General features: G+C 35.9%; 1 protein-coding gene across 1 annotated transcript in view; it reads left to right on the plus strand.

Moving 5' to 3' along the window:
• AKT3 (AKT serine/threonine kinase 3) overlaps nt 1–27,561 on the plus strand; it is a 170,228-nt gene that overhangs the window by 12,343 nt on the left and 130,324 nt on the right. Inside the window, exon 3 of the mRNA XM_069064467.1 lies at nt 6,329–6,460. Coding sequence (XP_068920568.1) covers nt 6,329–6,460 — 132 coding nt within the window. The remainder of the gene's footprint in view (nt 1–6,328; nt 6,461–27,561) is intronic.

Raw genomic sequence — 27,561 nt, forward strand, 5'->3', positions numbered from 1 at the left:
CTAGTCTGTTTTGAATGGGCTGAGAAAGGATCCCAGATTTCTCTACTATGACATATATTTCACTTATAATAAAATTATAAATTATAGGGCTTGTGATATATATATATATAATTTTACTTTTTTAGACAACTTTGCTAAATCATATCTTTTGTATGCTAAGTAGTATCTCATTTCTTTACCTAAAAATAAAAATAAAAGTATTTATTTGCAATAGAGTTTGAATTGTCATTTACTATGAAAATATATTTAATTTTAGTATCTAAATTGGAAAATTAGGTTATAGACCTTATTCTTTTTTTCTTAATTATTGTGCCTTTTCTTTTCTTCTTTCTTTCATTATACTTTTTAAGGAAATGTGTGCTTTTCTTGACTAGAAAAAGTCAAAAGGATATATAACATTAGTGATACTACGTCTTCAACTTATCAAACTGTGTATTTTAAACTAGAATTTTAATAATGAATTCTTAAGGTTAGTGATTGGAAGACTGGTTTTAAGGGTAGTTTTTACTCTCTCAGATGTAAGTTTTTGTATTGTCCTTTAACACCTTACACAAAGGAAAATCTTTTTGTTACCTAAGCAATGTGTCATGGTTAGAATACTAAATCAAGTTACATTTAGATTGTAAAACCCAGACAAATACTTTGTAATTTTGAAAGAATATGAGCATTTGGTAGCAGTGCTGCTTTTTAAATATTCTGAAGAGTTTTGTCAAAATAGATCTGAAATCTGTTTCTGACTTTGTCACTAGAATGTTTTTTTTTACTAATATTTATTGCTATGCAAAATGCATATTATGAAGAAAAAAGGTTGACAGTCAAACTGACAGAAGCTGTGAAATGCAGAATTAACCCTGTCATACTTTTCCTTTTTACCTTATTATACCTAAGAATTATAGTTCTTATGGCAAATTGTCATATCTGAAAATCATTTCACCTTTCCTCTGTGAATTCAAAAACATTATATATATATATATATTTATTCATACTTATTATATCTGTGAATTAGGTCAGAGTATAGTGATTGTATCATTTATCTTTGATATACAGGTATATTTAGAATGCAAAGAATGTACATCATTTTTTGTAGTGCTTTCAGATAGCAAATGAAACAAATGCAATTGAAACTCTAAATAATAGAATATTGTGGAGATTTAAACTGACATTGTATTGAGAATAGTATCTGTGTAGTTATATACAATTTCTTAATCATTATCTAAAAATGAAAATAAAAGTACTTTTTTATAATGGAGGTTGGATTTTTCCATTGAGGACATCTTAGGGAGCATGAGCCTAGAATGCCCTGGAAACTTTTGGGGATACTCTAGACATGGTGACTTCATATTTTGGTGGCATTTGAGATGCTGAGGCACCACATAGATGGAAGGAGCCAAGGAGTCCATCATATCTGCCACTACACAATTATTGTGTCATCATGTTCCTAAAGGTTCTACAAGTTTATAGGCAAACTTCTGGCTCATGTTTCCTGGGCTGTCCCCTCCAGGCTAATTTGGCTTATACTGGAATCAAGGAGTTAGAATCAATAAACATTTATTAAGTGTTTACTATGTGCCAGGCATTGTGCCAAATGCAGGGGCTATAAAAAAAATAAAGCAAAAGAGAGTCCCTGCCCTTGAGGAGCTCACATGGTGGCATGATGAAGTCATGTAGCTATAATGGGAAATAATCTTAGGAGTTTTGAGTTACAAAGTTGAATTCATTTTGCAGAATGATGAGTTTCTGGAGATCATGAAATTCAGGAGATCAACCAGGTAGGAAATGATGAGGTGAATTTTCTGGTGCCTTCCTCAGATGGAGGGGATAGGAGAAGTTCCAAGATGTCCACACCCAAACCCTGCTCTCTCCAGATGGAGGGACTCTAGATGCAGTGAGTGCTGAGGAAGTGTGTTTTAGAGTTGATTTCATCTTGCTACAGGATAAGTTTTGGGACAACTTATATTCATACTAGAATGTCACATATTCAAAGGATGTAATGGTCTTCTTACAAATATATTAAATAGTTAGATATTCATTTTTAATTTATTTCCAATTAGAAATTGGGTATGGCCAGTATACAAATATCCCTTTTTGGCAATATGAACTATATATTAATAATCAGTGGGTGGATCCAAGATACCAGAGTAGAAGCAGGAACATCCGTGAGCTCTCCCACCAACCACCTCTAATACCTGTAAAATGTGACTCTAAACAAATTTTAGAGCTACTGAACCCACAAAGTTACAGAGAGAAACAAAGCTCCTACTGAAGGCAGCCCAGCAGGCAGATGGGAAGGGTCTGTCTCACTGAGCTGGGAGCAGAGCACAGTCCTGCATGAGCCCTCAGGCCAGACCCACTGCCCCGACCAGTGGCCCAGACTGGCCAAGGCAGACTTCAGGAGAGTGAATCACCAGCAGCTGTGGGGGTTTCCAGACTTCTCAACCTGTAAAAGCCAAAGAGAAAGTAAAAGGTCAGTGGGGAACTCAGTTGGAACTGGGTGAAGAAGAGTGCAGTCCGGCGCCTGTCCATGGGACGAGAAGTGGAGGAGGTATGGCAGTTGCCTCCAGGACCAAGTGACCCGTTGAGAGGATAATCACTCTTGCTTTGATGTGCTTGGATCTGGGTTCCTGTCTTGGGTGGTGCTTCTAGGGTGAGAAATGCCAGTGTGATAGAGCTTGTGGTGGCTGAAGAGAGGGCACCCTCTTCAGACGTCTGACAACGTTTTTGAAAACCCCAGTGATTTGGGACAAAGCTCTCCACTCTGGAAGCAGAGTTCTACCATGGCAAAGAGCTCAAAAGTCAAGTAATTGGCTGGCAAGATAAGCAAGCAGAGGAAGCACAATCAGAACATAGAATCCTTTTTGGGGGACAAAAAGGATTAAAACATGGAACCAAAAGAAGTCAACAAAATCAAAACTCCTGTATCAAAAGCTTCCAAGAAAAATATAAACTGGTTATAGGCCATGTAGGGGCTCAAGAAGGATTTTGAAAATCAAGTAAGAGAAGTGGAGAAAAAATTGGGAAAAGAAATGAGAAAGATGCAAGAAAATTATGAAAAACACATCAACAGCCTGCTAAAGGAGGTCCCCCCAAAATACTGAAGAAAATAATACCTTAAAAAATACACTAACTCAAATGGCAAAAGAAGCCCAAAAAGCCAATGAGGAGAAGAATGCCTTAAAAAGCCCAATTGACCAGATGGAAAAGGAATCTCAAAAACTCACTGAAGAGAATAATTCCTTCAAAATTAGACTGAAGCAAAAGGAAGGTAAGGACTTTTTGAGAAATCAAGATACTATAAAACAGATCCAAACAAATGAAAAAACTGGAAGGCAATGTGAAATATCTCATTGGAAAAACCACTCACCTGGAAAATAGATCTAGGATAGATAATTTAAAAATTATTGGACTACCTGAATACCGTGATCAAAAAGGAGCGTAGAAATCATCCTTCAAGAAAATCTCAAGGAAAATTGCCCTGATATTCTAGAACCAGAGGGCAAAATAGAAATTGAAAGAATTCACCAATTACCTCTTGAAAAAGATCCCAAAAAGAAAACTCCTAGGAATATCATAGCCAAATTCCAGAGCTCCCAGGTCAGGGAGAAAATATTACAAGCTGTCAGGGAGAAAGAATTTGAGTATTGTAACACAATCAGTATAACACAAGATCTAGAAGCTTCCACACTAAGGGATCTAAGGGCTTGGAATATGATATGCCAGAGGTCAAAGGAGCTAGGATTAAAACCAAGAATCACCTACCCAGCAAAACTGAGTATAATACTTAAGTAGAAAATATGTTCATTCAGTGAAATAGAGGACTTTAAAGAATTCTTGATGGAAAAACCAGAGCTGAACAGGAAATTTGAATTTCAAATACAAGAAGCAAAAGAAGCATGAGGAGGTAAACAGGAAAAAAGAAATCATAAGGAACTTATTAAAGTTGAACTATTTGCATTCCTACATGGAAAAACGATAATTGTTAATCGTGAGACATTTTTCAGTATGAGGATAGTTGAAAGGAATACATATGTATATTTGTATACATATATACATATGTATATATAGGAGGGTGTATGTGTGTATAAATACATATATGAGTTTGTGCATATGTGTGTACATGTATACATAGACATTGGGCACAGGATCAGTTGAATAGGAAGGGATGATATCTAAAAATAAAATTAAGAGGTGAGAGAGGAATATAATGAGAAAAAGAGAAAGGGAGAGATAGAATAGTTAATTATATCATATAAAAGAGGCAACATAAAACAGTTACAATGGAGGGAAAGAATAGGAAGGTGAAAGGGAATGGGTCAACCTTTCTCTCATTGAATTTGACCTAAGGAGGGAATAACATATACACTCAATTGGGTATCTTTTTTTTTTTTTTTTAAAGCAATTGGGGTTAAGTAACTTGCTCAAAGTTACATGGACAGTTATTTTGTGTGGGTGCTAAGTATCTGAGGCCAGAACCGATCCCCGGTCTCCCAACTCCAGGGCCGGTGCTCTTACTCACTGCACCACCTGGCCGCCCCTCAATTAGATATCTTACCTTACAGGAAAGTAGGGGGGAGGGGATAAGAGGGGGAATGATAGAAGGGAGGCCACATTGGGGGAGAGAGTAGTCTGAAGCACACACTTTTGAAAAGGCACAGGGTCAAAGTAGAAAATAGAATAAATGGGAGGTGGGATAGGATGGAGCAAACTATAGTTAGTTTTTCACAATATATCTACTATGGAAACATTTTGTGTAACTACACATGTACAACCTATATTGAATTGCTTGTCTTCCCAGTGGGAGTTGGGTGAGGAGGGAAGAAGGGAAAGAATCTGGAAATCAAAAGTTTTAAAAAACAAATGTTTAAAAAATTTGTTTTTTACAAGCAACAGGGAAATAAGATACATAGGCACTGGGGTATAGAAATCTATCTTGCCCTGCTAGAAAGTTAGAAGGGGTATGGGGGAGAATATAAGAGAGAGAAAATTGGGGGAAGGGGTATCCAGTAGGCTTCCTGTTTGGGGGTGGGGGCGTAGAGGAAAGATGGGGAGAAAATTTGTAACTCAAAATCTCGTGGAAACGAATGTTGAATACTAAAAATAAATAAAAGATTGAAAAAACCAAACAAACAATAATCAGTGATGTTTAATTATTATCAGCAAAAATTTATTGACTGCCATTGTATAAGACATTTTATGGGAATGCTGAGAATGTGGAAGATGGAAAATGCAATTTTTCAGTGTCATCCTTTTTGACTAGCAGTAAAAGGGAAAAGATAAGAGTTAAAAGAGGTAAAATTAAAACAAAGTTATGATGACTCCCTATTAACTATAGGATTAAGTCCAAGTACCTTATTTAGCCTTTCATTCAAAACCCTCCACAGTCCCACCTCTAATTTCCTTTTCAGAATTTTCTCTTATCACTACTATAAATTAACCTTTCGTGGGACCCAAAAAAACGTATTCTCACTATTTATCTATTATGTCCTTGAATTTTCATCTTCATGTTTTTGCTCAACCAGAATTCTGTTTAATTACCTCTCTATCAAAATCCACTGTGTTTTTCAATAGAAAAACTCAAATGCTAACTCTTTCAGAAAATCTTCCCCAGCTATCTTCGTCTGACTGTTATTGAACCACTCATTGGGCTTTTAATATATATTTTATCTATCTACACACACACACACACACACACACACACACACACATGCCTGCAGACCATTGAACTGTTTTTTACACTTTTTTTGTATCCCCCCATAATAATGATGATCATGATGATGATTGGTAACAATTATATAGCTCTTACTACCTGCCAGGCACTGTCCTAAGGGCTTTATTACTATCTCATTTGATCCTCACAACCTTGGGAGTTAGTTTTTATTATTGTCCCCATTTTACAGATAGGAAACCTGAAACATCCAAGGGACTGAGTGGGAGATGGAATGTTGTGTGTGGGCAAGTATACTTTTCACTAGAACCCAGTGTGTCAGGGAGAATAAGGTAAAATTGAGTGGAATCAGGTTGGAACCATATTTTAAAAGTCCTTAGATAATTTGAGACTTACGTCATATTTTGCTATCTCAGCTACAAGATATTAGGTGGTCATTATTTAGTCCTCAGTTTGTATTGAGTTAATTTTATATCTAAGCATCTATGTTTACATAATAAATTATATGCTATCATTGTGGCTATGTTGGTTTTTTTGTGACCTTAAGAAAAATGTAAATTTCTTCAGACCTGATATCTATAAAAAGAGAGAACTTTAAAATATACTTCTGTTCTATGATGATTCTATGAGCCATTCATTACTCATTTTTCATTTGTCCTTTTCCAGACAATGAATGACTTTGACTATTTGAAACTATTGGGTAAAGGAACTTTTGGGAAAGTGATTTTGGTTCGAGAGAAGGCAAGTGGAAAATATTATGCTATGAAGATTTTGAAGAAAGAAGTAATTATTGCAAAGGTAACCTGTTTGTTTCCCCCTTTCTTCAGAAATTTTGTTTTCAGGAATCCTGTGACGTAGAAATTTTCACTTTCGCTATCATACAATGGATAGTTGTGCTTATATTAAAGTAAAATCTGATTTTTAATATTTGCTTTATAATTTGAAAAATACATAATAATGTAACTACTGATATTCTTACAGAACAATAGTTTTGATTTTAAATATGTTAAAATACAGCATTATTTTCTATGTAACTTATTGCATGAGCAGGGCTAAAATATTTTGCATTAAAACTCCCTGCCATTCTGAATTCAGTATTATTATTCAAATTCAAGTTACTATGATTGGAATTGTTTGGCAAATTTATGACCCTATAAGGTAGACAAAAACTGAATAAGGAAAATCAAGGGGGTAGATTACATTCTTGGACTTATGAGGGAAAACCACTAGCAGACTTTGATATTCTGTTGCATAGCCTTCTGAACTCCCCTGATGACTATGTTAAACTTAAAATTTCTTAATAAAGTATTTTGTTAATTATTCTGCTACCTTTCTCCTAGCACTGATTTACCTCTAGAATAAAATTTACCCTTATAAACAGATATCCATCTCTGTCTTTTCCTGTGTACCAAAAAATCATTTCCATTCTAATCAGAAATTCTGCTTTTGAGTCCTTGTACATTACTTCTTGACCTGCAATATTTGCTTCCATTCCTTGTGCCAAACCATGTCCCTTCTTGATTCCTGTATCTGCTCCAGGCTTACCAAATTTTTATTGCTCATTATGTGTAAGGCTCTGTACTTGGTACTGGAAGAGATATAATCTGAAAATAATTGAAATATGTCCATTTGTTCTAAGGAGCTTACAATCTTCTTGGGAAATTAAATACATACATGTAATGCATATGTATTAATAGGAATTCAGCCAACTTCTCCTTTTCTCCTCAGAAAGAAGCCTAAGTGTTTACCACTCCCCCACCCCCCTCCCCTAAAAAGGAATGTGAAGGAACTTCTGGGATAGTAGTCTTGACTAGGGAGGCAGTGTAGAAGAAGAACCAGGTTACCAGTGCATACTGAGTAAGTTATGCTCTAAAAGCTAGGAGTGAGATTGGGCTAAACTAGATTAGACTTAACTGAACTGAAGTGAAGGAGTTATTCAGATCTCCAGGGCTATGTTGAAACACTGAATTTTGGGGTAAAGGAACTTACTACTGTTTGAACCAAACTTGCTACTGCTGGAATCAAGCTTACCCATCAGAGTCTGAGGAATGGTACTCAGCCTGAATCTCTGGGAAAGATGCTAAACCTGTACTTATAAATGAGATCATGAAAATTTCATATAGTGCTGTGAGTTTGTAATATTTCTTCTAATTTCATATGGGAGAGTATTTTCCATGTGCTCTGCCTAGGACTCAGATATAACTTCTTGTCAATGTTCTTTCTCGATTTAAATAAGCCTGTCCTTCACAGTGAGTAAGAGCACCGGCTCCAGGGTTGGGAGATCGAATCCCGGGTTCAGACACTTAGCACCCACCCAGATACACCTGGCCGTGTAACCTTGAGCAAGTTACTTAACCCCAATTGCTTAGGGGTGGCCAGGTGGCTTAGCGAGTAAGAGCACTGGCTCCAGTGTTGGGATGACCTGGATCAAATCCGGGCTCAGATACTTAGCACCACACCCAGAAATAATAACTGGCCGTGTAACCTTGAGCAAGTTACTTTTAACACCAATTGCTTTAAAATAAATAAATAAATAAGCCTGTCCTATGTAAGCTTTTATTAACTTGAGTGCTTACAGGGAGTGGAAGATTCCCTGAGGGAAATAAGCCAGATTAAGTGTTAACTCTTTGAGCTAACTCAGTGTATTAATATTTAATATGTAGCTAACATTCTCTTTTTTCCCCTCCATTTGCTTCCTTTTTCCTTTGTACCAGACCACCAGTATATATCCCCTTGTAATTGTTTCTGCTTTCAGTTTCCATGAACTGAGTTTGGGAGAAGGAGCAGGTGAATGTGTTGAGGTGAAGAAGAAATTGCAAAGGAGGAGATTTGCAGAATGACATGACTTATATATTAAAAATCATATCACAAATATATTACAAGAGAAGCAGAATACCTACTTCTTTGTGCTATGTCTAGGTGGTGAATTCTTAACCTAGTGGTATGGAAGCAACTACAAAAGATAAAATACATAATTTTAATTGCGTGGAATTGAAAAGCTTTTGCATTAGTGCAGTAGATAGAGTGCCAGACCTAGAGTCAGGAAGAGCTAAGTTCACATCCAGCTTAAAACACTTAATAGCTATGTGACCCTGGGAAAGTCACTTAACTTCTTCCTGTCTCAGTTTCCTCATCTGTAAAATGGGAATAATAATAGTACCTACCTCCTAGAGTTATTGTGAGGATCAAATGAGATGTTTGTAAAGCACTTAGCATAGTGCCTGGCACAGAGTAAGCATTATATAAATATTAACTATTATTATTGTCATTATCATATATGAGATGGAAAGGAGGGAAGAGGGAGCTCTCAGCAGATAGCCTCTGTACTTTCAGTCAAATATGAGGCCAAGTTCTCAACTTGGGGGGACGGTTAGTGAGAGAGAGAGTCAGTTTAAGGAGCTATAAAAGGTTTACAAAAGGCACAAGGGTGAATGGGATTATTTTGCTGCACTGAGGGCCTAATTGATAATAAGCAAAGTTAATTTGTAGTGGACCCACTCAATATGGTGGTTATTTTCTCCAACTTTGTGCAGCAGCATATGAGTAGGAGCAAAGGCAACATGTGGTGGGAGTAATCTAAGACTGAGGCTTGGCAGGGTAAGATCAATGTGATAGGATAAAGAATAAAGGACTTGAGAGAAGAGGACAGTGTGGAGTTGAGCTGGTGTACCAAGGGGTCAAGATAGGGAAGAGAGGACAGTATAGGGAAAGAACCAAGAGGTTGATGGATTAGAGGTCAGAGTTAGCACCAAGAATAGAGTTTGGGGTTACAAGGCATATGGAGAGGTGGAACGACAAGATTATCATCAGATAAGAATTAAAATATCTGTACTGTTTGTCCCAAAGAATTCACTGCTAGGTATAAAATGAGGTCACTGACAAAAAGAAAGGCTCCATATGCAACAAAATATTCATCACAAAACGTTTATGGTAGCAAAGAACTGGATGCAAGTAGAAACCCAGTTATTGGGAAATGACTAAATAAATTGAGTTACATGAATGCAGTGGGATATTATTGTCCCATAATAAACTATAAGCATCCTGAGTACAAAGAAAATTATATAAAACTGATTGCCAAGTGAAGTAAACAGAGCCAAGATAATAACATACACAATGATTACAACCAGAACGATAACCACAAAATAATTCAAACTGAATATTGCAAAATTATAAAGGACAAGCTTGGTCTTAAAGTAGAAATATGAGAATATACTTCCTTCTCATCCTTTGTAGAGGTGGGGGGTCCCCAAGTGTGGAACATTCATGTATTTTCAGATTTTTATAATATGTTCATCAGTTTTGCTGATTTATTCTCCCTTTCCTCTTTAATAAAATTCTTTGTTACAAGGAATGGTTGGTTCTCTAGGAGGTAAACTTGTGTCCCCCTCAGGAGGGATTTAGGCATATGAAGTAAATGATTTCAGTAAGAAGGGGAAGCTAGGTGGCACAGTAGATAGAGGACTGGGACTAGAGTCAAGAAGACTTCTGTTCACAAGTTGAAATCTGGCTTCAAACACTAGCAGTATCACTGAACCCTGTTTGCCTCAGTTTCCTCATCTGTAAAACGAGGTGGACAGCAAACCACTCCAGTATCTTTGCCAAGAAAGTCCTGTGGGGTCACGAACAGACACGATGGAAATGATTGGACAAGTAGAAGACACAAAGAGGTGAACAGGGAACTTGAGAAGACAAATTAATAAGTAAAGACAAAATGTTAGCAAGGCAATGGAATAGAATATGTGAGTGTTTTTCAAAATATTAATAATGTTAATGTTTGATGTCCCTCATGGTTATGCCCTGTGCGCTCTTCTAAATTGCTTCACTCGCTGATCTCATCAGCTCCTATGGATTTAATTACTAATTCTGTGCTGATGGTTCTACAATCTATTTTTCTCCAGTCTTTTTGATGATCTCCAATCTTTAGCTGCCTTTCAGACATCTCAGACTAGATATCCAGTAGACATCTTAAACCCAATATGTCTAAAACAACTCATTATCTTTCCCCCAAACCTTCCTCTCCTTCTACCTTCTCTATTACTGTAGAGGGTAACACCATGCTTCCAGTCCCTCAGGCTTGCAGCCTAGGATTCTTCTAAGGTTCTTCACTCTCTCTCAACCCTCATATCTAATCCATTGCCAGGGCTTGTTGATTTCACCTTTGCAGCATTTCTTGAATATGCCTGCTTCTCTAACTCTGCTACCACTCTGTTGCAAGTTTTCATCACCTTGATTATTGCAATAGCCCTGTTGGTGGGTCAGCTTGCTTCAGATCTCTCCCCACCCCAATCCATCCTCTATTCGGCCACTAAAATTATTTTCCTTAAGTACAGGTTCAATCATGTCACTCCCCCTACTTAGTAAACTCCAGTGACTTATGTTGCTTCCACGAGCAAATATAAAATGTTATGTTTGGCTTTAAAAGTCCTTCATAACCTATTCTCCCCTCCCCAACCTTTCCAATCTACTTATACCTTACACCCTGACATGTACTCTTCCATCCAGTGACACTGGCCTCCTGATTAATCCATGAACAAGATACTTTACCTCTTGGCTCTGGGCATTCTCCCTAGCTGTCAGCTATACCTGAAATGCTTCCCCTCTTTTCTGAATACTGACCTCCATGGCTTCCTTTAAGTCCCAACTAAGATCCCCCTTCTTTATAAGAAACCTTCCCCAGCCCATCTTAATTTCACCTCCTCTTTTAATAATTTACTTTTGATCCTACATATAGCTTGCTTTGTATATATTTTATTTGCATGTGTGTCCCCTATTAGTTTGTAAGCTCCTTAAGGGCCAGAACCTCCTTTTGCTTCTTTTTGTATCTCCAATGCTTAGCAAAATGCCTGACGCATAGTAGGTACTTAATAAATGTTTATTTATTGATTGCTTGATTTTGATGTACTAATAAATTAAGAAAGTGATGTGAAATAGAAAAAACCCTAAGAAAGTTTCTCTAGGGGAGAAAACTTGATGCTAAGCACTAGACAGAAAATTCTTTTTGAAGAGTGGATAGCTAGACCTGTGATGGTTTGTCACTTCTTGCTTGAGGAGTTTTGAGGCAGCTGTGTATTAACATGACAGTAAAATGGTTGGCTATCTTCCTAGTTCATACATCTATATGGGAGTATTTGTATGTTTGTATGTATATCTCCAGGCCTTGATGATAGATAACTTCATAATGCTGGTAGATTTCCACAGTACATTTCTGCTAATTCACATAACTACAAATAGTAATGCTAAAAGGTATCCAGAAAGCATTAGATGTTGTCATCAGTGAGTCAATTCTCAAATATTTATTAAGCACTTTGTGTGTGGTAGGAACTATTATAGGTACTAGGAAAAAAATAAATCAATCCCTATTCTTTAAAAAAAAATTAGTATTTTATTTTCCCCAATTGCATGTAAAAACAATTTGTAATATGTGTTTTAAAAATTGAGTTCCTAATTCTCTCCCTGCCTCCACAATACCTCATTGAGAAGGCAGATAATTTGATATGGTTATATATATTTTTTATGTAGACATCCAAAACATATTTCCATATTAATCATGTTGTGAAAGAAAATAAGGACCAAGATAAAAACCTAGGAAAAATAAAATAAGGGGGAAAAGTATGCTTTGATCTGTATTGACACTCCATTATTTTTTTCCCTGAGGATGGATAGCATTTTTCATCGTAAGTCCTTCAAAGTTGTATTGCTTAGAATAGCTAAGTCATTCACAGTTGATCATCTTATAATATTGCTGTTAACTGTGTAGAATGTTTTGGTTCTACTCATTTCACTTTGCCTCAGTTCATATAAGTCTCAGTAAGTTTTTCTGAGAGCATCTAGGTCATCATTTCTTATAGCACAATAGTACTCCATCACAATCATATACCACAAATTGTTCAGCTCTTCCCCAGTTGATGGGTATCCACTCAGTTTCCAATTTTTTGCTTCCAGAAAAGAGCTACTATAAATATTTGAACAAATTTCCAGATTGGTTATAATGGTTGAATCAGTTCACCACTCTACCAACAGTGCATTAGTGTCTCAGTTTCCCCATATCTCTTCTAACATTTGTCATTTTCCTTTTCTGTCTTTATTAGCCAATCTGACAGGCTGAGGTAATATCTCAGAATTGTTTCAATCTACATTTTTTTCATATGGTTATAGATAGCTTTGATTTACTTCATATGAAAAACTGACCATATTTTTTTTATCATTTAACAACTGGGGAATGTTTTTTTTTAATAAATTTGACCTATTTCTCTATATATTTGGGAAATGAGACCTTTATCAGAGAAACTTCTATCAGATTTTTTTTCACAGTTATACTTGCTAAATATATTTACCTCCATGCTGTTTTCCCCCATTTATTTTATTCTCTGTCTCCTTTCACCCTGTCTCTCCTCAAAAGTTTTTTGCTTCTGACTGCTGCATTTTCTAATCCACCCTCCCTTGAACACTCTCGCTTCTCCTCCTACTTTCCTGTAGGGTAAGATAGATTTCTGTAAACGATTGAGTACGTATTTTATTCCCTCTTTAAGCCAGTTCTAATGAGACTAATGTTCAAGCATTCCCTGCCACCTACCCCATCTTCTCCACTATGAAAGGGCTTTCTTGCCTCTTTTATGTGACATAATTCACCCCATTCTACTCTCTCCCTCTCCCTTGCTCCTATTTCTTTCTCACTAATTTTTTTTAGATATCATCCCATCATATTCAACTCACACTTGTGCTTTCTCTCTCTCTCTCTCTCTCTCTCTCTCTCTATCTATATATATATATATATAAAATATATATATATATATATATATACACATACTTCTTCCAACTTCCCTAATAATGAGAAACTTCTTGTGAGTTAAGGTATCATCTTCCCATACAGGAATGTAAAGAATTTAATGTCATTAAGTTCCTGATGATTTCCCTTTCCTGTTTACCTTTTTATCCTTCTCTTGAGTCTGGCATTTGAAATCATATTTTCTGTTCAGCTATGGTCCTTTCATTAGGAATGCTTGAAAGTCCTCTATTTTATTGAATATCAAGTTTTTCCTCTGAAGTATTATACTCAGTTTTTCTTGGTAGGTGATTATTGGCTGTATCCTAGCTTCTCTGCCCTCCAGAATACCATATTCTGAGCTCTTTGATCCTTTAAAGTAGAAGCTGCTAAAATCTTGTGTTATCCTGACCATGGCTGGATATCCCCATATCTATTTTACACATCCACAACACATCCACAGATAAATATAAGACATATGCAAAATACATATAATTTCAGGAGTTGATAAACTAAGGTAATAATTAAAGATATCCTAATTGTGTTTTAAGTTAGCAATTCTAAAAGATTATGAGAAAAAATAATATCCCAGATATAACAGGCAGCCTATTCAAGGGTAGAGAGATAAGAAATGGAGGCTATGAATTAGGAACAGCAGGGTGATCCATTTGTCTCTACCATAGAGTGTGTGCAGGAGAGTAATACATAGGAACCCTAAAAAAAGCAGACTGAAGCCAGATTGTAAAAGCCTTAATATCAAGCAGAAGAGTTTGATTTCATCCTACAAGGACAATGGAGCTCTTTTAGTAGAGGAATAAGGTGGTAGGACCTGTAATTTGAGAATACTAGTTTAGTAGCTATGTGGAAAATAGATCAGAAAGGAGAAACTTTGAGGTTGTAAAATTAGTTGTGAAAGTATTGTACTGTTGCTGCTTATCAAAGATATGAAGAGAGAAGTAGATTTGGTAAGTTGAAAAACTGGTGCCAGAAAATGTAGAAATAATAGATTCTTAAACAGAGTTGGATTGTACCTAATGAATGCTGATTAAAAATGTATGGAGTCAGAAATAAATCCAAATGGAAACCAAAAAGGGGTGGGGGGAGGAAAGTATTAATATGTATTCACCAGACTAAATGCCATAGGCAATAACTACAATGTAGGGAAAAAAACCAGCAATAGAGACAACTGGAAATTCACAAGTTTAAGAAAGGTACCAGCAATGAAATCCATGATATCAGAAGTCTTTTTAAAATTAGGTTTTTTTTATATTTTAGTTTACATCATTCATGTTCACAAGATTTTGAGGTGCAAATTTTCTCCCATTTTTCCCCTATCCACCACCCCAAAATAGCAATCCCACTGAATATCCGCTCCCCCAATCTGCTCTCTGCCATATCTTCCCCCATCTTCCCTTCCAACTGTCCAGTAGTGCATGGTGGATCTCTATGCCCCAGTGCCTATATATCTCATTTCCCAGTTAGGTGTAATATAATGTTAATAAGAGTATATATGTATTTTTAAACATTTGATTTTAAAACTTTAAATTCCATATTTGTTCTCTTCTTCCCTCGTTATCCACCCTTACTGGGAAGATAAGCAGTTAAATATAGGTTGTACACTTATAGCTATGCAAAACATTTCTGTAGTGGATATATTGTGAAAGACTGACTATATTTCCATCCATCCCTTCCCACCCCCACCCCCCAACTTGTTCTGTTCTCTACTTTGATCCTGTCCTTTTTCAAAAGTGGGTGCTTCCAACTTCCCTCCCCCCCCATCCTGCCATTCCTTTCATCATCATCCCCTCATTCCCTTCCCCCCTACTCTCCTGAAGGGTGAGATACACTATTTAGTGGGTATGTCATTCCCTCCCTAAGCCAAATTCATTGAGAATAAGGTTGACTCATTCCCTTTTGCCTTGCTGTTCTTCCCCTCCATTGTAACAGTTTTCCCTTGCCTCCTGAGATAATTTGCCCCATTCTGTCTCTCCCCATCTCTTCTCATCGTATTCCTCTCACCTCTTAATTTCACCTTTAAAGTATTATCCCTTCCTATTCAACTGGTCCTGTACCCTCTGTCTATGTATACCTGTACACATATATACACAAACTCACATATATATTCACATGCCATATACCCTTCTATATAGACATATGTATATACACACATTTCTATTCCCTTCAATTATTCAAGTTTCAAAAGTGACAATTATCGTTTTTCCATGTAGGAATGTAAATAGTTCAACTTTGATAAGTTCCTTATGATTTCTTTTCCCTGTTTACATTCTCATTCTTTGGGGAGGGTCTTAATTAATTTGTTTACTTTTAGTTGACAAGATTCATTACCACAATTCCTTGAGTTTCAAATTTTCTCTCCCTTCCCCCCATCATGGTGGCATACAATCAAGTATAGTATCTGCAAATACTTTCACATTAGTCAGTAGTGAGGTTATAAAGAAAGATTGTATCAGATGGAATGAAGAATGGGAAAGAGGAAACAAAACCAAAAAAGAAAAGGAAAAAGAGCAGGTAGTTTGCTTCAATCTTGGTTCAAACTCAGTTCTTTCTCTGGATGTAAACATCTCTCTCCATCATGAGTCTTTTGGGGTTGACTTATGACTCTGGATTGCTGAGAAGAGTTTATCAGAGTTGGTCTTCACACATACATTGTGTCTGTAATTGTGTACAAATTCCTCCTGGCTCTACTCTTCTCACTCAGCATCAGTTCATATAAATCTCTCCAGGTAAATATGAAGTCCATCTGCTCCTCGTTTCTTATTGCACAATAGTATTCCATAACATGCATATACCGCAACTTGTTCAGCTATTTCCCAATTGATGGGCACCTCCTTAATTTCCAATTATTTGCTACCACAAAAAGAGCTGCTATAAATATTTTTGTACATATGGGTCTTTTTCCCACTTCTATGATCTCTTTGTGATACAACCCTAGAAGTGGTATTGCTGACTCAAAGGGTATGAACATATTTATAGCCCTTTGGGCATAATTCCAGATTGCTCTCCAGAATGGTTGGATCATTTCACAACTCCACCAGCAATGCTTTAGTGTTCTAGTTGTCCACATCCTCTCCAGCATTTTTCATTTTCCTGTTTTGTCATTTTAGCCAATCTGGCTGATGAGATGTGGTTACCTCAGAGTTGTTTTGATTCGCATTTTTCTAATCAATAGTGATTTAGAGCATTTTTCCATATGCTTATACATATCTTTAATTTCTTCCTCTGAAAACTGCCTGTTCATATCCTTTTACCATTTATCAATTAGGGAATGACTTGTATTCTTATAGATTTGACTCAATTCCCTGTATATTTTAGAAATGAGTCCTTTATCAGTGACATAGGTTGTAAAAATTCTTTCCCAATTGGCTTTGTTTGTACAGAAGCTTTTCAATTTTTTTTTTTGGCCTTTTGGAGGGCAATTGGTGTTAAGAACTTGCCCAAGGTTACACGGCTAGTGTTTTTGTGTGTGTGTATGTTAAGTGTCTGAGGCCGGAACCGAACTCAGGTCCTCCTGACTCCGGGGCCAGCGCTTTACTCACTGCGCCACCTAGCCACCTGAAGCTTTTCAATTTAATGTAATCAAAATTATCCATTTTGCATTTTATAATGCCCTCTAATTCTTGTTTGGTCATAAAGTCTTCCCCTCTCCACAGATCTGAAAGGTAAAGTATTCCTTGCTTTTCCAGATTGCATACAGTATCAGTCTTTATACCTACATCATGCACCCATTTAGACTTGATTTTTGTATATGGTGTTAGATAATGGTCTATGCCCAGTTTCTGCCATACTATATTTCAATTTTCCCAGCAGTTTTTGTCATATAGTGAGATCTTATCCAAAAACCTGGGGTCTTTGGGTTTATCAAACTGTAGATTGTTATAGACATTGACTACTGAGTCTCATGTACCCAGTCTGTTCCATTGATCTACTACTCTATTCCTCAGACAGTTAGGAACTGCTACTTTATAGTACAGATTAAAATCTGGTATAGCTAGTCTACCTTCCCTAACATTTCTTTTCATTAATTCCCTTGATATTCTGGTACTTTTGTTCTTCCAAATGAATTTTGTTACTAATTTTCCTAGCTCTATAAAGTAGTTCTTCAGTAAACTTATTGGTATGGCATTAAATATATAATTTAATTTAGGTAAAATTGTCATTTTTATTATATTAGCTCGACCCAGCCACGAGCAATTGATGTCTTTCCACTTAGATAAATCTGACTTTATTTTTGTGATAAGTGTTTTGTAGTTGTGTTCATATAGGTCCTGGGTTTGTTTTGCCAGATAGATGCCCAAATATTTTATAATGTCTACAGTAACTTTAAATGGGATTTCTGTTTCTATCTCTTGCTGTTGAATTTCATTAGACATATACAGGAATGCTGAGGATTTGTATGGGTTTATTTTATATCCTGCAACTTTGCCAAATTTATTGTCTCAAGTAGTTTTTTACTTGATTCTCTAGGATTTTCTAAATATATCATCTGCAAAGAGTGATAGCTTGGTCTCTTCTTTTCCTAATTTGGTTCCTTTGATTTCTTTTTCTTCTCTAATTGCTACTGCTATCATTTGTAGTACCAGATTAAATAAGAGGGGTGATAGTATACATCCTTGTTTCGCCCCTGATCTTATTGGAAATGCTTCTAGCTTCTCCCCATTACATATAATACTTACTGATGGCTTTAAATAGATGCTACCTATTATTTCAAGGAAGGCTCAATTTATTCCTATACTTTCTAGTGTTTTTAATATTAATGAATGTTGTATTTTGTCAGAAGCCTTTTCTGCATCTGTTAAGATAATCACGTGGTTTTTGCTAGTTTTATTGTTGATATGAGCAATTATACTGATGGTTTTCCTAATATTAAACCATCCTTGCATTCCTGGAATAAATCCTACCTGATCAAAATGTGTTATTCTTGTGATAAGTTGCTGTAGTCATTTTGCTAATATTTTATTTAAAATTTTTCATTTATATTCATGGGAGAGATTGGTCTATAATTTTCCTTCTCTGTTTTATCTCTTCCTGATTTAGGTATCAGTACCATTTTTGTGTCATAAAAAGAATTTGGTAGGACTCCTTCACTACTTTTCCCAAATAGTTTGTAGAGTATTGAAATCAATGGTTCTTTAAATGTTTGATAGAATTCACTAGTAAATCCATCTGGCCCTGGAGATTTTTTCCTAGGGAGTTCACCGATGACTTTTTTGATTTCTTTTTCTGAGATGGGGTTATTTAAGTAATTTACTTCTTCTTCAGTTAATTTTGGTAGCTTATATTTTTGTAAATATTCATCCATTTCCCTAAGATTGTCAAATTTATGTGCATACAACAGGGCAAAATATTCCTAATTATTGTTTTAATTTCCTCTTCATTCATGGCAGGTTCACCCTTTTCACTTTTGATACTCATAATTTGGTTTTGTTCTTTTTTTATCATATTGCCTAAGGGTCTATCAATTTTATTGTTTTTTTTTTCATAAAACCAGCTCTTAGTTTTATTTATTAATTCAATAGTTTTCTTAATTTCAATTTTATTAATCTCTCTTACTGCTTTTCAGTATTTCTACGTTAGTATTTAATTGGGAATTTTCAATTTGTTTTTTTTCTAGCTTTTTAAATTGCATGCCCAATTCATTGACCTCTCTTTTCTCTAATTTATTCATGTATGCACTGAGGGATATCACACTTCCCCTAAGAACTGCCTTTGCTGCATCCCACAAATTTTGGTATGTTGTCTCATTGTTGTCATTCATTTGGATGAAGTTATTGTTTCTATGATTTCTTGTTTGACCCCCTCATTCTGTAGGATTAAATTGTTTAGTTTCCAATTAGTTTTTAGTCCGTCTTTTTAAAAATTTGTTTAATTTTAGTTTACAAGATTCATTGCCACAATTCCTTGAGTCTCAAATTTTCTCTCCCTCCCCTCCCCCCCCCACCCCATGGCAGCACACAATTAAGTATAGTATCTGCAAATACTTTCACATTAGGCATTAGTCAGGTTATAAAGAAGGATTGTAACAGATGGAATGAAGAATGGGAAAGAAGAAACAAAACCAAACAAGGAGACGAAAAAGGGCAGGTAGTTTGCTTCATTCTGGGTTCAAACTCAGTTCTTTTTCTGGATGTAAACATCTCTCTCCATCATGAGTCTTTTGGGTTTGACTTATGTCTCTGGATTTCTGAGAAGAGTCCAGTTTATCAAAGTTGTTAGTCACACATATGTTGTGTCTATAATTGTGTACAAATTCCTCCTGGCTCTACTCTTCTCACTCAGCATCAGTTAGTATAAGTCTCTCCAGGTAAATATTAAGTCCATCTGCTCCTCATTTTTTATTGCACAATAGTATTCCATAACATGCATATACCACAACTTGTTCAGCCATTCCCCAATTGATGGACACCTCCTCAATTTCCAATTCTTTGCTACCACAAAAAGAGCTGCTATAAATATTTTTGTACATATGGGTCTTTTTCCCACTTCTATGATCTCTTTGAGATATAACCCTATAAGTCATATTGCTGGGTCAAAGGGTATGAAAATATTTATAGCCCTTTGGGCATAATTCCAGATTGCTTTCCAGAATGGTTGGATCAGTTCACAACTCCACCAGCAATACATTGTTGTTCCAATTTGTCCACATCCTCTCCAGCATTTGTCATTTTCCTGTTTTGTCATCTTAGCCAATCTGACTGGTGAGAGGTGGTACCACAGAGTTGTTTTGATTTGCATTTCTCTAATCAATAGTGATTTAGAGCATTTCTTCGTGTGCTTATACATATCTTTAATTTCTTTCTCTGAAAACTGTCTGTTCATATCCTTTGACCATTTATCAATTGGGGAATGACTTGTGTTATTATAGATTTGGCTCAAGTCTCTGTATATTTTAGAAATGAGTCCTTTATTAGAGACATAAAATTCTTTTCCAATTTCCCACCTCCCTCTTCATCTTGGTTACATTGGTTTTGTTTGTACAGAAGCTTTTCAATTTAATGTAATCAAAATGATCCATTTTGCATTTTATAATGCTCTCTAATTCTTGTTTAGTTATAAAGTCTTTCCCTCTCCTCAAATCTGACAGGTAAACTATTCCTTGTTTTCCAAGATTGCTTACAGTATCAACCTTTATACCTTGATCATGCACCCATTTAGACTTGATTTTGGTACATAGATATATAATGGTCTATGCCCAGTTTCTGCCTTACTATATTACAGTTTTCCCAGCAGTTTTTGTTAAATATTGAACTCATCCCCAAAACTGGGGTGTTTGGGTTTATCAAACAATAGATTACTATAGTCATTGACTGCTGAATCTCATGTGCATAATTTATTCCATTGATACACTCCTCTGTTCCTCAGACAGTACCCAGAAGTTATGATGCTCTTACTCACTGTGCCACATGGCCTCCCCTAAGCAATTGGGGTTGAGTAACTTGCTCAAGGTTACACGGCCATGTGTTTCTGGGTGGGTGCTAGGTGTCTGAGCCTGGATTTGATCCCAGGTCATCCTGACTCTGGGGCCGGTGCACTTATTGTGCTACCTGGCCGCCCCCAGTAGTATAGTTTTGCTATCCATTTCTTCCTCTAATTCCCTTACCTTCTCCTCTTGGAATTTGGATGCTATACCACTTGGTGCATATATGTTAAGTAATGATATTGCTTCATTCTTGATGGTGCCTTTTAGCAGGATATAGTTTCCTTCCTTATCTCTTTTAAATAGATCAATTTTTGCTTATGCTTTATCTGAGATAAAGATTGCTACCCCTGCTTTTTTTATTTCAACTGAAGCATGATATATTTTACTCCAGATTTTTACCTTTACCCTGTGTGTATCCCTCTCTTTCAGATGTGTTTCTTGTAAACAGCATATTGTAGGATTATGATTTTTAATCCATTCTGCTCTCCACCTCCATTTTATGGGAGAGTTCATTCCATTTCCATTTACAGATATGATTGTGTGTGTGCGTGCGTGTGTGTGTGTGTTTACCTTGTTTACCTTTCAATGTCACTCTTGCATCTCGTAATTGGAGGTTGAATTTTCCATTGAGCTCTGGCTTTTTCATTAGGAAGGTCTGGAACTCTGTTATATCATTGAATGACCATCTCTTTGCCTGGAAGAATATGCTCAGTCTTGCTGGGTAGGTGATCCTTGGTTGTAACCTGAGCTCTTTTGCCTTCTGGAAAATTGTATTCCACTGCCTCTGATCTTTCAGTGTAGAGGCTGCCAAATCCTGTGCAATCCTCACTGTGGTTCCTCGATATTTGAATTGTTTCTTTCTGGCCACTTGAAGTATTTTCTCTTTTACCTGGTAGTTCTAGAGTTTTGCCACAACATTTCGAGGACTTTTCAATTTGGGATCTGTTTCAGGAGGTGACTGGTGGATTCTCTCGATTTCTGTTTTACCCTCAGGTTCTAGTATCTCAGGGCAATTTTCCTTAATGAGCTGTTGGAGAATGTTGTCCAGGTTCATTTTTTCATCATGATTTTCTGGTAGGCCTATGATTCTCAGATTATCTCTCCTGGATCTGTTTTCCAGGTCGGTTATTCTTCCATTGAGATATTTTACCTCTTTTTTCTAATTTTTCATTCTTGTTGTTTTGTTTGACTACTTCATGGTTCCTCAGATTTATTTGTTTCAATTTGGTTGATTCTAGTTTTTAGCAAATCATTTTCCTTGTTTAGTTTTTGGAGCTCCTTTTCCTTATCATATACTCTTCTTTTAAGAAGCTGTTTTCTTCATTATAATGTTTTTCTAATTCTGCAATTTTCATTTTAAAAGAATTATTCATTTTGTCTTCTATCACTCTTATTTGGTTTCCAAAGTTCCATTGAATGATCATATTTTTCCCTGAAACATGATACTCAGTTTTGCTGGGGAAGGTGATTCTTGGTTTTAATCCCAGCTCCTTTGACCTCTGGTATATCATATTTCAAGCCCTTCTATTCCTCAGTGCAGAAGCTGCCAGATCCTGAATTATCCTGATTTTGTTTCCACAGTATTCACATTATTTTTTCCTGGCTGCTTGTAATATTTTCTCCTTGATCTGGGAACTCGGAACCTGGTTATAATATTCCTAGGAATTTTCTTTTGGGGATCTTTTTCAGGAGGTGATCAAGTGGATTCTTTCAACCTGTATTTTGCCCTCTGGTTCTAAAATATCAGGGCAGTTTTTCTTGAGAATTTCTTGGAGGATGATTTCTAGGTTCTTTTTTTGTTCGTGGCTATCAGGTAGTCCAATAATTTTAAAATTACCTCTCCTGGACCTGTTTTCCAGGTCAATGGTTTTTCCCATGAGATATTTCACATTGCCTTCTATTTTTTCATTTGTTTGGATCTGTTTAATAGTATCTTGATTTCTCTGAAGTCACTAACTTCCATTTGCTCTAGTCTAATTCTAAAGGAATGATTCTCTTCAATGAGCTTTTGTCATTCTTTTTCCATCTGGCAAATTCGATTTTTTAAGGCATCCTTTTCTTCATTGGCTTTTTGAGCCTCTTTTGCCATTTGAGTTAGTCTATTTTTTAAGGTGTTTTTGTCTTCAGTCAGATTGTTGATTCTTATTTCATAATTTTCTTGCATCATTCTCATTTCTCTTCCCAATTTTTCCTCCACTTCACTTATTTTTTTTAAATGCTTCTTAAGCACCTCTATGGCTTGTAAACAGCTTGTTCTTTTCTTGGAAGCTTCTGGTGCAGGAGTTCTGACTTTGCTGTTTTCCTCCTGTTCCATGCCTCTATCCTTATTGTCTCCAAAAAAGGAGTTGAAAGTCAGATTACTGCTTTTGCCTTACTTCCCTCGTTTGCTTATGTTGCCACTCAATTACTTGACTTTTGAGCTTTTTGCCACAGTAGGACTCTGCTACCAGAGGGGGGATCTTTGTCCCATTAGCTGGGGTTTTCTCAGCTGCTGGAGCTATTAGTTGGGTGCCTTCTTTGAAGCCTACCCATGCTCTGGCAAACTGGTTACGCACCCCAGGACCTCCACTCTAAGCCATCCAGATCCAAGCAGGTTAAAGCAAGAGTGATTACCCCTAAGACTGGTTGCATGGTCCCCCTACGATCTGCAAGCCAGGAGCTCTAAAGCAGCCACATGGCAGACAGCATGGCTGAGCCTCAGCCGTTTGTTGTGCTGGGGGCAAATTCCAGACCACATTCACAGGTCCCAAAGTCCATACTGTACTGACCTCTCACTTTGTCCTTAGCATCTATGGGTTGATAATTCTGCAAACCGCCATAGCTGCTTGTGATCTGAAGTCCCTCCAGCCGGTGGCTGGTCAAGCCACCCTTAGGCTAGCACTTCTGGCTCATGCGGGGTTGGGCTCAGCTCCCAGAGCACTATGCTGGCCTTTCGCTTTCTGCCAACCTGACGGGCTGTCCTCAGATGGAGTTTAGCTTCTCTGTGTCATTTTGTGTATTCTGTAGCTCCAAATTTTGTTCAGAGTCACCTTTTACATGAATTGGAGGAGGCAGAAGCAGGACCCCCTTGGAAGTCCTGTTTCTACTTCACCATCTTGACTCTGCCCCAGAAGTCTTTAATAATAGTAAAAGTAACAGCAGCAACAACTAACATATATGTGTATATATATATATATATCATCTTAATTGATTCTCACCACATTCAACTGATGTAGATACTGCTATCCTCCCCATTTTACAGATGAGAAAACTGAGAGTGATAGAGGTTAATTGACATGTTTCAGGTCACATACCTAGTAAGTGTTTGAGGAGAAATTCAAATACAGTTCTTCCTTACTCCCACTCTTTCCACTCTGCTGGGCTTTCTCTTAAAAATGCCCAGTACGTCATGAAACTAGTAGAGTAGGTAGAAGATAAGAACATGCCAAATTTTAACAAGCCTCATTATTTTTTTTTCAAATTATTTTATTTTAGTTTTTAACATTAGCTTTTATAAGATTTTGAGTTCTAAATTTCCCTCTTAAACTTCCCCCACCTCAAGATAGTGTGCAATCTGATATAGACTATACATATACGATCATATTAAACATATTTCCACATTAGTCATTTTGTAAGAGAAGAATCAAAACAAAAGGAAAAAACCATGAGAAAGAAAATAATATAAAAGAGAAAATAGTAGGTTTCAGTATGCTTTCATAGTTCTTTCTCTGGATGTGGATAGCATTTTCCATCATAAGTCTTCTGGAATTGTCTTAGATCATTACATTGGTGAGAAGTGCTATGTCTGATAAAGCTGACCATTGCATAATGTTGCTATTACTGTGTAAGATGGTCTCCTGGTTTTGCTCACTTAACTCAGAATCAGTTCATGCAAGGCATTACAGGTTTTTCTGAAATCTGCCTGCTCATCATTTCTTATAGCACAGTACTATTGCATTATATTCATATACCACAACTTTTTCAGTCATTCTAAGCAATTCCCCAAATGATAGGTATCCCCTCAGTTTCTAATTTTTTGCCGCCACAAAAAGAGCTGCTATAAGTATTTTTGTGTGTGGGGGGGACTTTACCCTGTTTTGTGATCTCTTTGGGATATAGACCTGATAGTGGTATTGCTGGATCAACAAGCGTGCACGGATTTATAGCCATTTGGGCATAGTTCCAAATTGCTCTCCAGAATGGTTGGATCAGTTCAGAATTCTATCAATGATGCACTACTGTTGCAGTTTTCTTACACCTTCTCCAATATTTATAATTTTCTTTTTTTTTGTCATGTTAGCCAATCTGATAGGTGTGAGGTGGTACCACAGAATTGTTTTAATTTGCATTTCTCTAATTAATGTAATTTAGAGCATTTTTTCATACAACTATAGATAGCTTTAATTTTTCATCTGAAAAAGGCCTATTCATATCCTTTGTCTATTTGTCAATTGGGGAATTAGTTGTATTCTTATAGATTTGACTCAGTTCCCTATATATTTTAAACATGAGGCCTTTATCAGAGCCACTGGTTGTAAAAATTGCTTCCCAACTTTCTTCTTCCCTTCTAAGCTTGGTTGCATTGGCTTTGTTTGTGCAAACACTTTTTAATTTAATTTAATCAAAATTATTCATTTTCCGTTTTATAATGTTCTCTGTCTCTTGTTTGCTCATAAATTCTTCCATTCTTCATAAATCTGAGATAAACTATTCCTTGCTCTCCTAATTTGCTTTTAGTTTCACCCTTTATGTCTAAATTATATACCCATTTTAACCTCTTCTTAGTATATATGGTGTAAGGTGTTGGTCTATGCTCAGTTCTGCCCTACTATTTTCCAGTTTTCCAAGCATTTTTTATCAGATAGTGCGTTCTTATCCCAGAAGCTGGAGTCTTTCCATTTATCAATCAGTAGGTTACTATAGTCATTGACTACTGTGTCTTGTGTACCTAACCTATTCCACTGATCTATTTCTGTATTCCATTTCTAATTGGTACCAAGTAGTTTTTATGATTGCTGCTTTATTATACAGTTTTAGTTCCAGTATGGGTATGCCACCTCCCCTTGCATTTCTTTTCATTAATTCCCTTGATATTCTTGACATTTTGTTCTTCCAGATGAATTTTAAAATTATTTTTTCTAGCTCTATAAAATAATTTTTTGGTAATTCGATTGGTATGGCATACAAACCTCATTCTTCTGTATTTTTTCTTGCTAAGTCTGCAAGTTGAAAAATGTAGCCTTTTTTTTCTTTTGGGGGGTGAAGACAGCGAAAATGGGGTTAAATGACTTGCCCAAGGTCACGTGGCTAGTAAGTGTGATCAAGTGTCTGAGGCCAGATTTGATCTTAGGTCCTCCTGACTCCAGGGCCAATGCTCTATTCACTGTGCCACCTAGCTGCCTCTAAAATTGTAGCCTTTTAATGGAGATACCTTTTATATTTGTAATTGAAATTCTTCAAAGATCCCAGGTATTCACATATATTATTTTAGTGCCTACTCCAAGTTATAGCACAATTTATTTATAGTCATTTATAAGTGAATAAATAAAAAAGTATCAAAATGTTCTATTAAGTTTTGTCACTGTTATTTTTAACTTTATATTTTGACAAGTTACTTTCAAATGTAATTAAAAATTATTGGCATCTGTATTTACTTTTTTTCTTAAGCATACCTTATCTTCATAGCAGTGACTAAATAATATAGAATAAAATAGTAGAAAAATTTAAAATTTGCATTAAGGGAATGTTTATCTGTTTGAATATAAAATATGGTGGAAAAACTACTTTAAAATGTATCAATACAGTATTACTTGTATCCTAATCTCATCAAGTGGATGTTGAACAAGTATATTATTGTTGAAATTATTTAACATATAACAATATAGTAATCCTTTTGAAGAATTTAAAAGATTATGTTTTGTCATTGATAACAAGAGATAAAAATTGATTTTTAAAAGAATAATCTGTTGGTCAGTATATAGTACATAATGAAATCTTCTTAAATTCACTTGATATCAATAAGAAAAATAAAGTTTATTGGTTCCCAAACCTAGGAAACTCATCTCTATTTCCTCCTCTATGTTTAGTTTTCTTAGTAGCTGGCAGTCAAATGATACAGCATTTTGAAAAATGTAAGGGGAATACTAGATATATTGAAATTCATTCTCTTCTAGAAAGCTTTTACTGAATAAATGGGAGTAACGAGTCATTTGCCTCTTTTCACTGTACTTTTATTCTTGGTATATTTTCCTCTTATAATTCTATACATTACAACTAGACATGAAAAATTTAGGCATAAATCCTTGCAAATAATGGTATTGTTTTCTTTCCATATGTAATATTTGTCCAGTGTTATTTCAGTATGTCTAGAACTTGTGGTTTTGAAAAGCAGCACGGGAATTCCTTTATACAACATGATTTGAGCCCTTTCTATAAACTATGATGAGAAATTGTTATAGTCACTAAAATTTTTGCAAACAGTACCTGCTTTGTTGTTACAGCTGGTATTAGTTTCTGTCACCAATAATGCGGTTTGATTTTTTAAAAAGTTTTATTTCAGTTCAATTCTTTAAGTAATTCCCCATATTTGTGAGCACTTTGTAAAGACAAAACTAAAACAGTTTCTACAGTCAATGAGCTCATATTCTATGGGGGGGAAAACAACATGTGTGTGTATATATATATATATATATATATATATATATATATATATATATATAT

The sequence above is a fragment of the Petaurus breviceps genome, unplaced genomic scaffold, assembly GCF_028583685.1.
Source record: "Petaurus breviceps papuanus isolate PSGF00001 unplaced genomic scaffold, PetGlider_PUasm1.0 90633, whole genome shotgun sequence".
NCBI classification, from domain to species: Eukaryota; Metazoa; Chordata; class Mammalia; order Diprotodontia; family Petauridae; genus Petaurus; species Petaurus breviceps.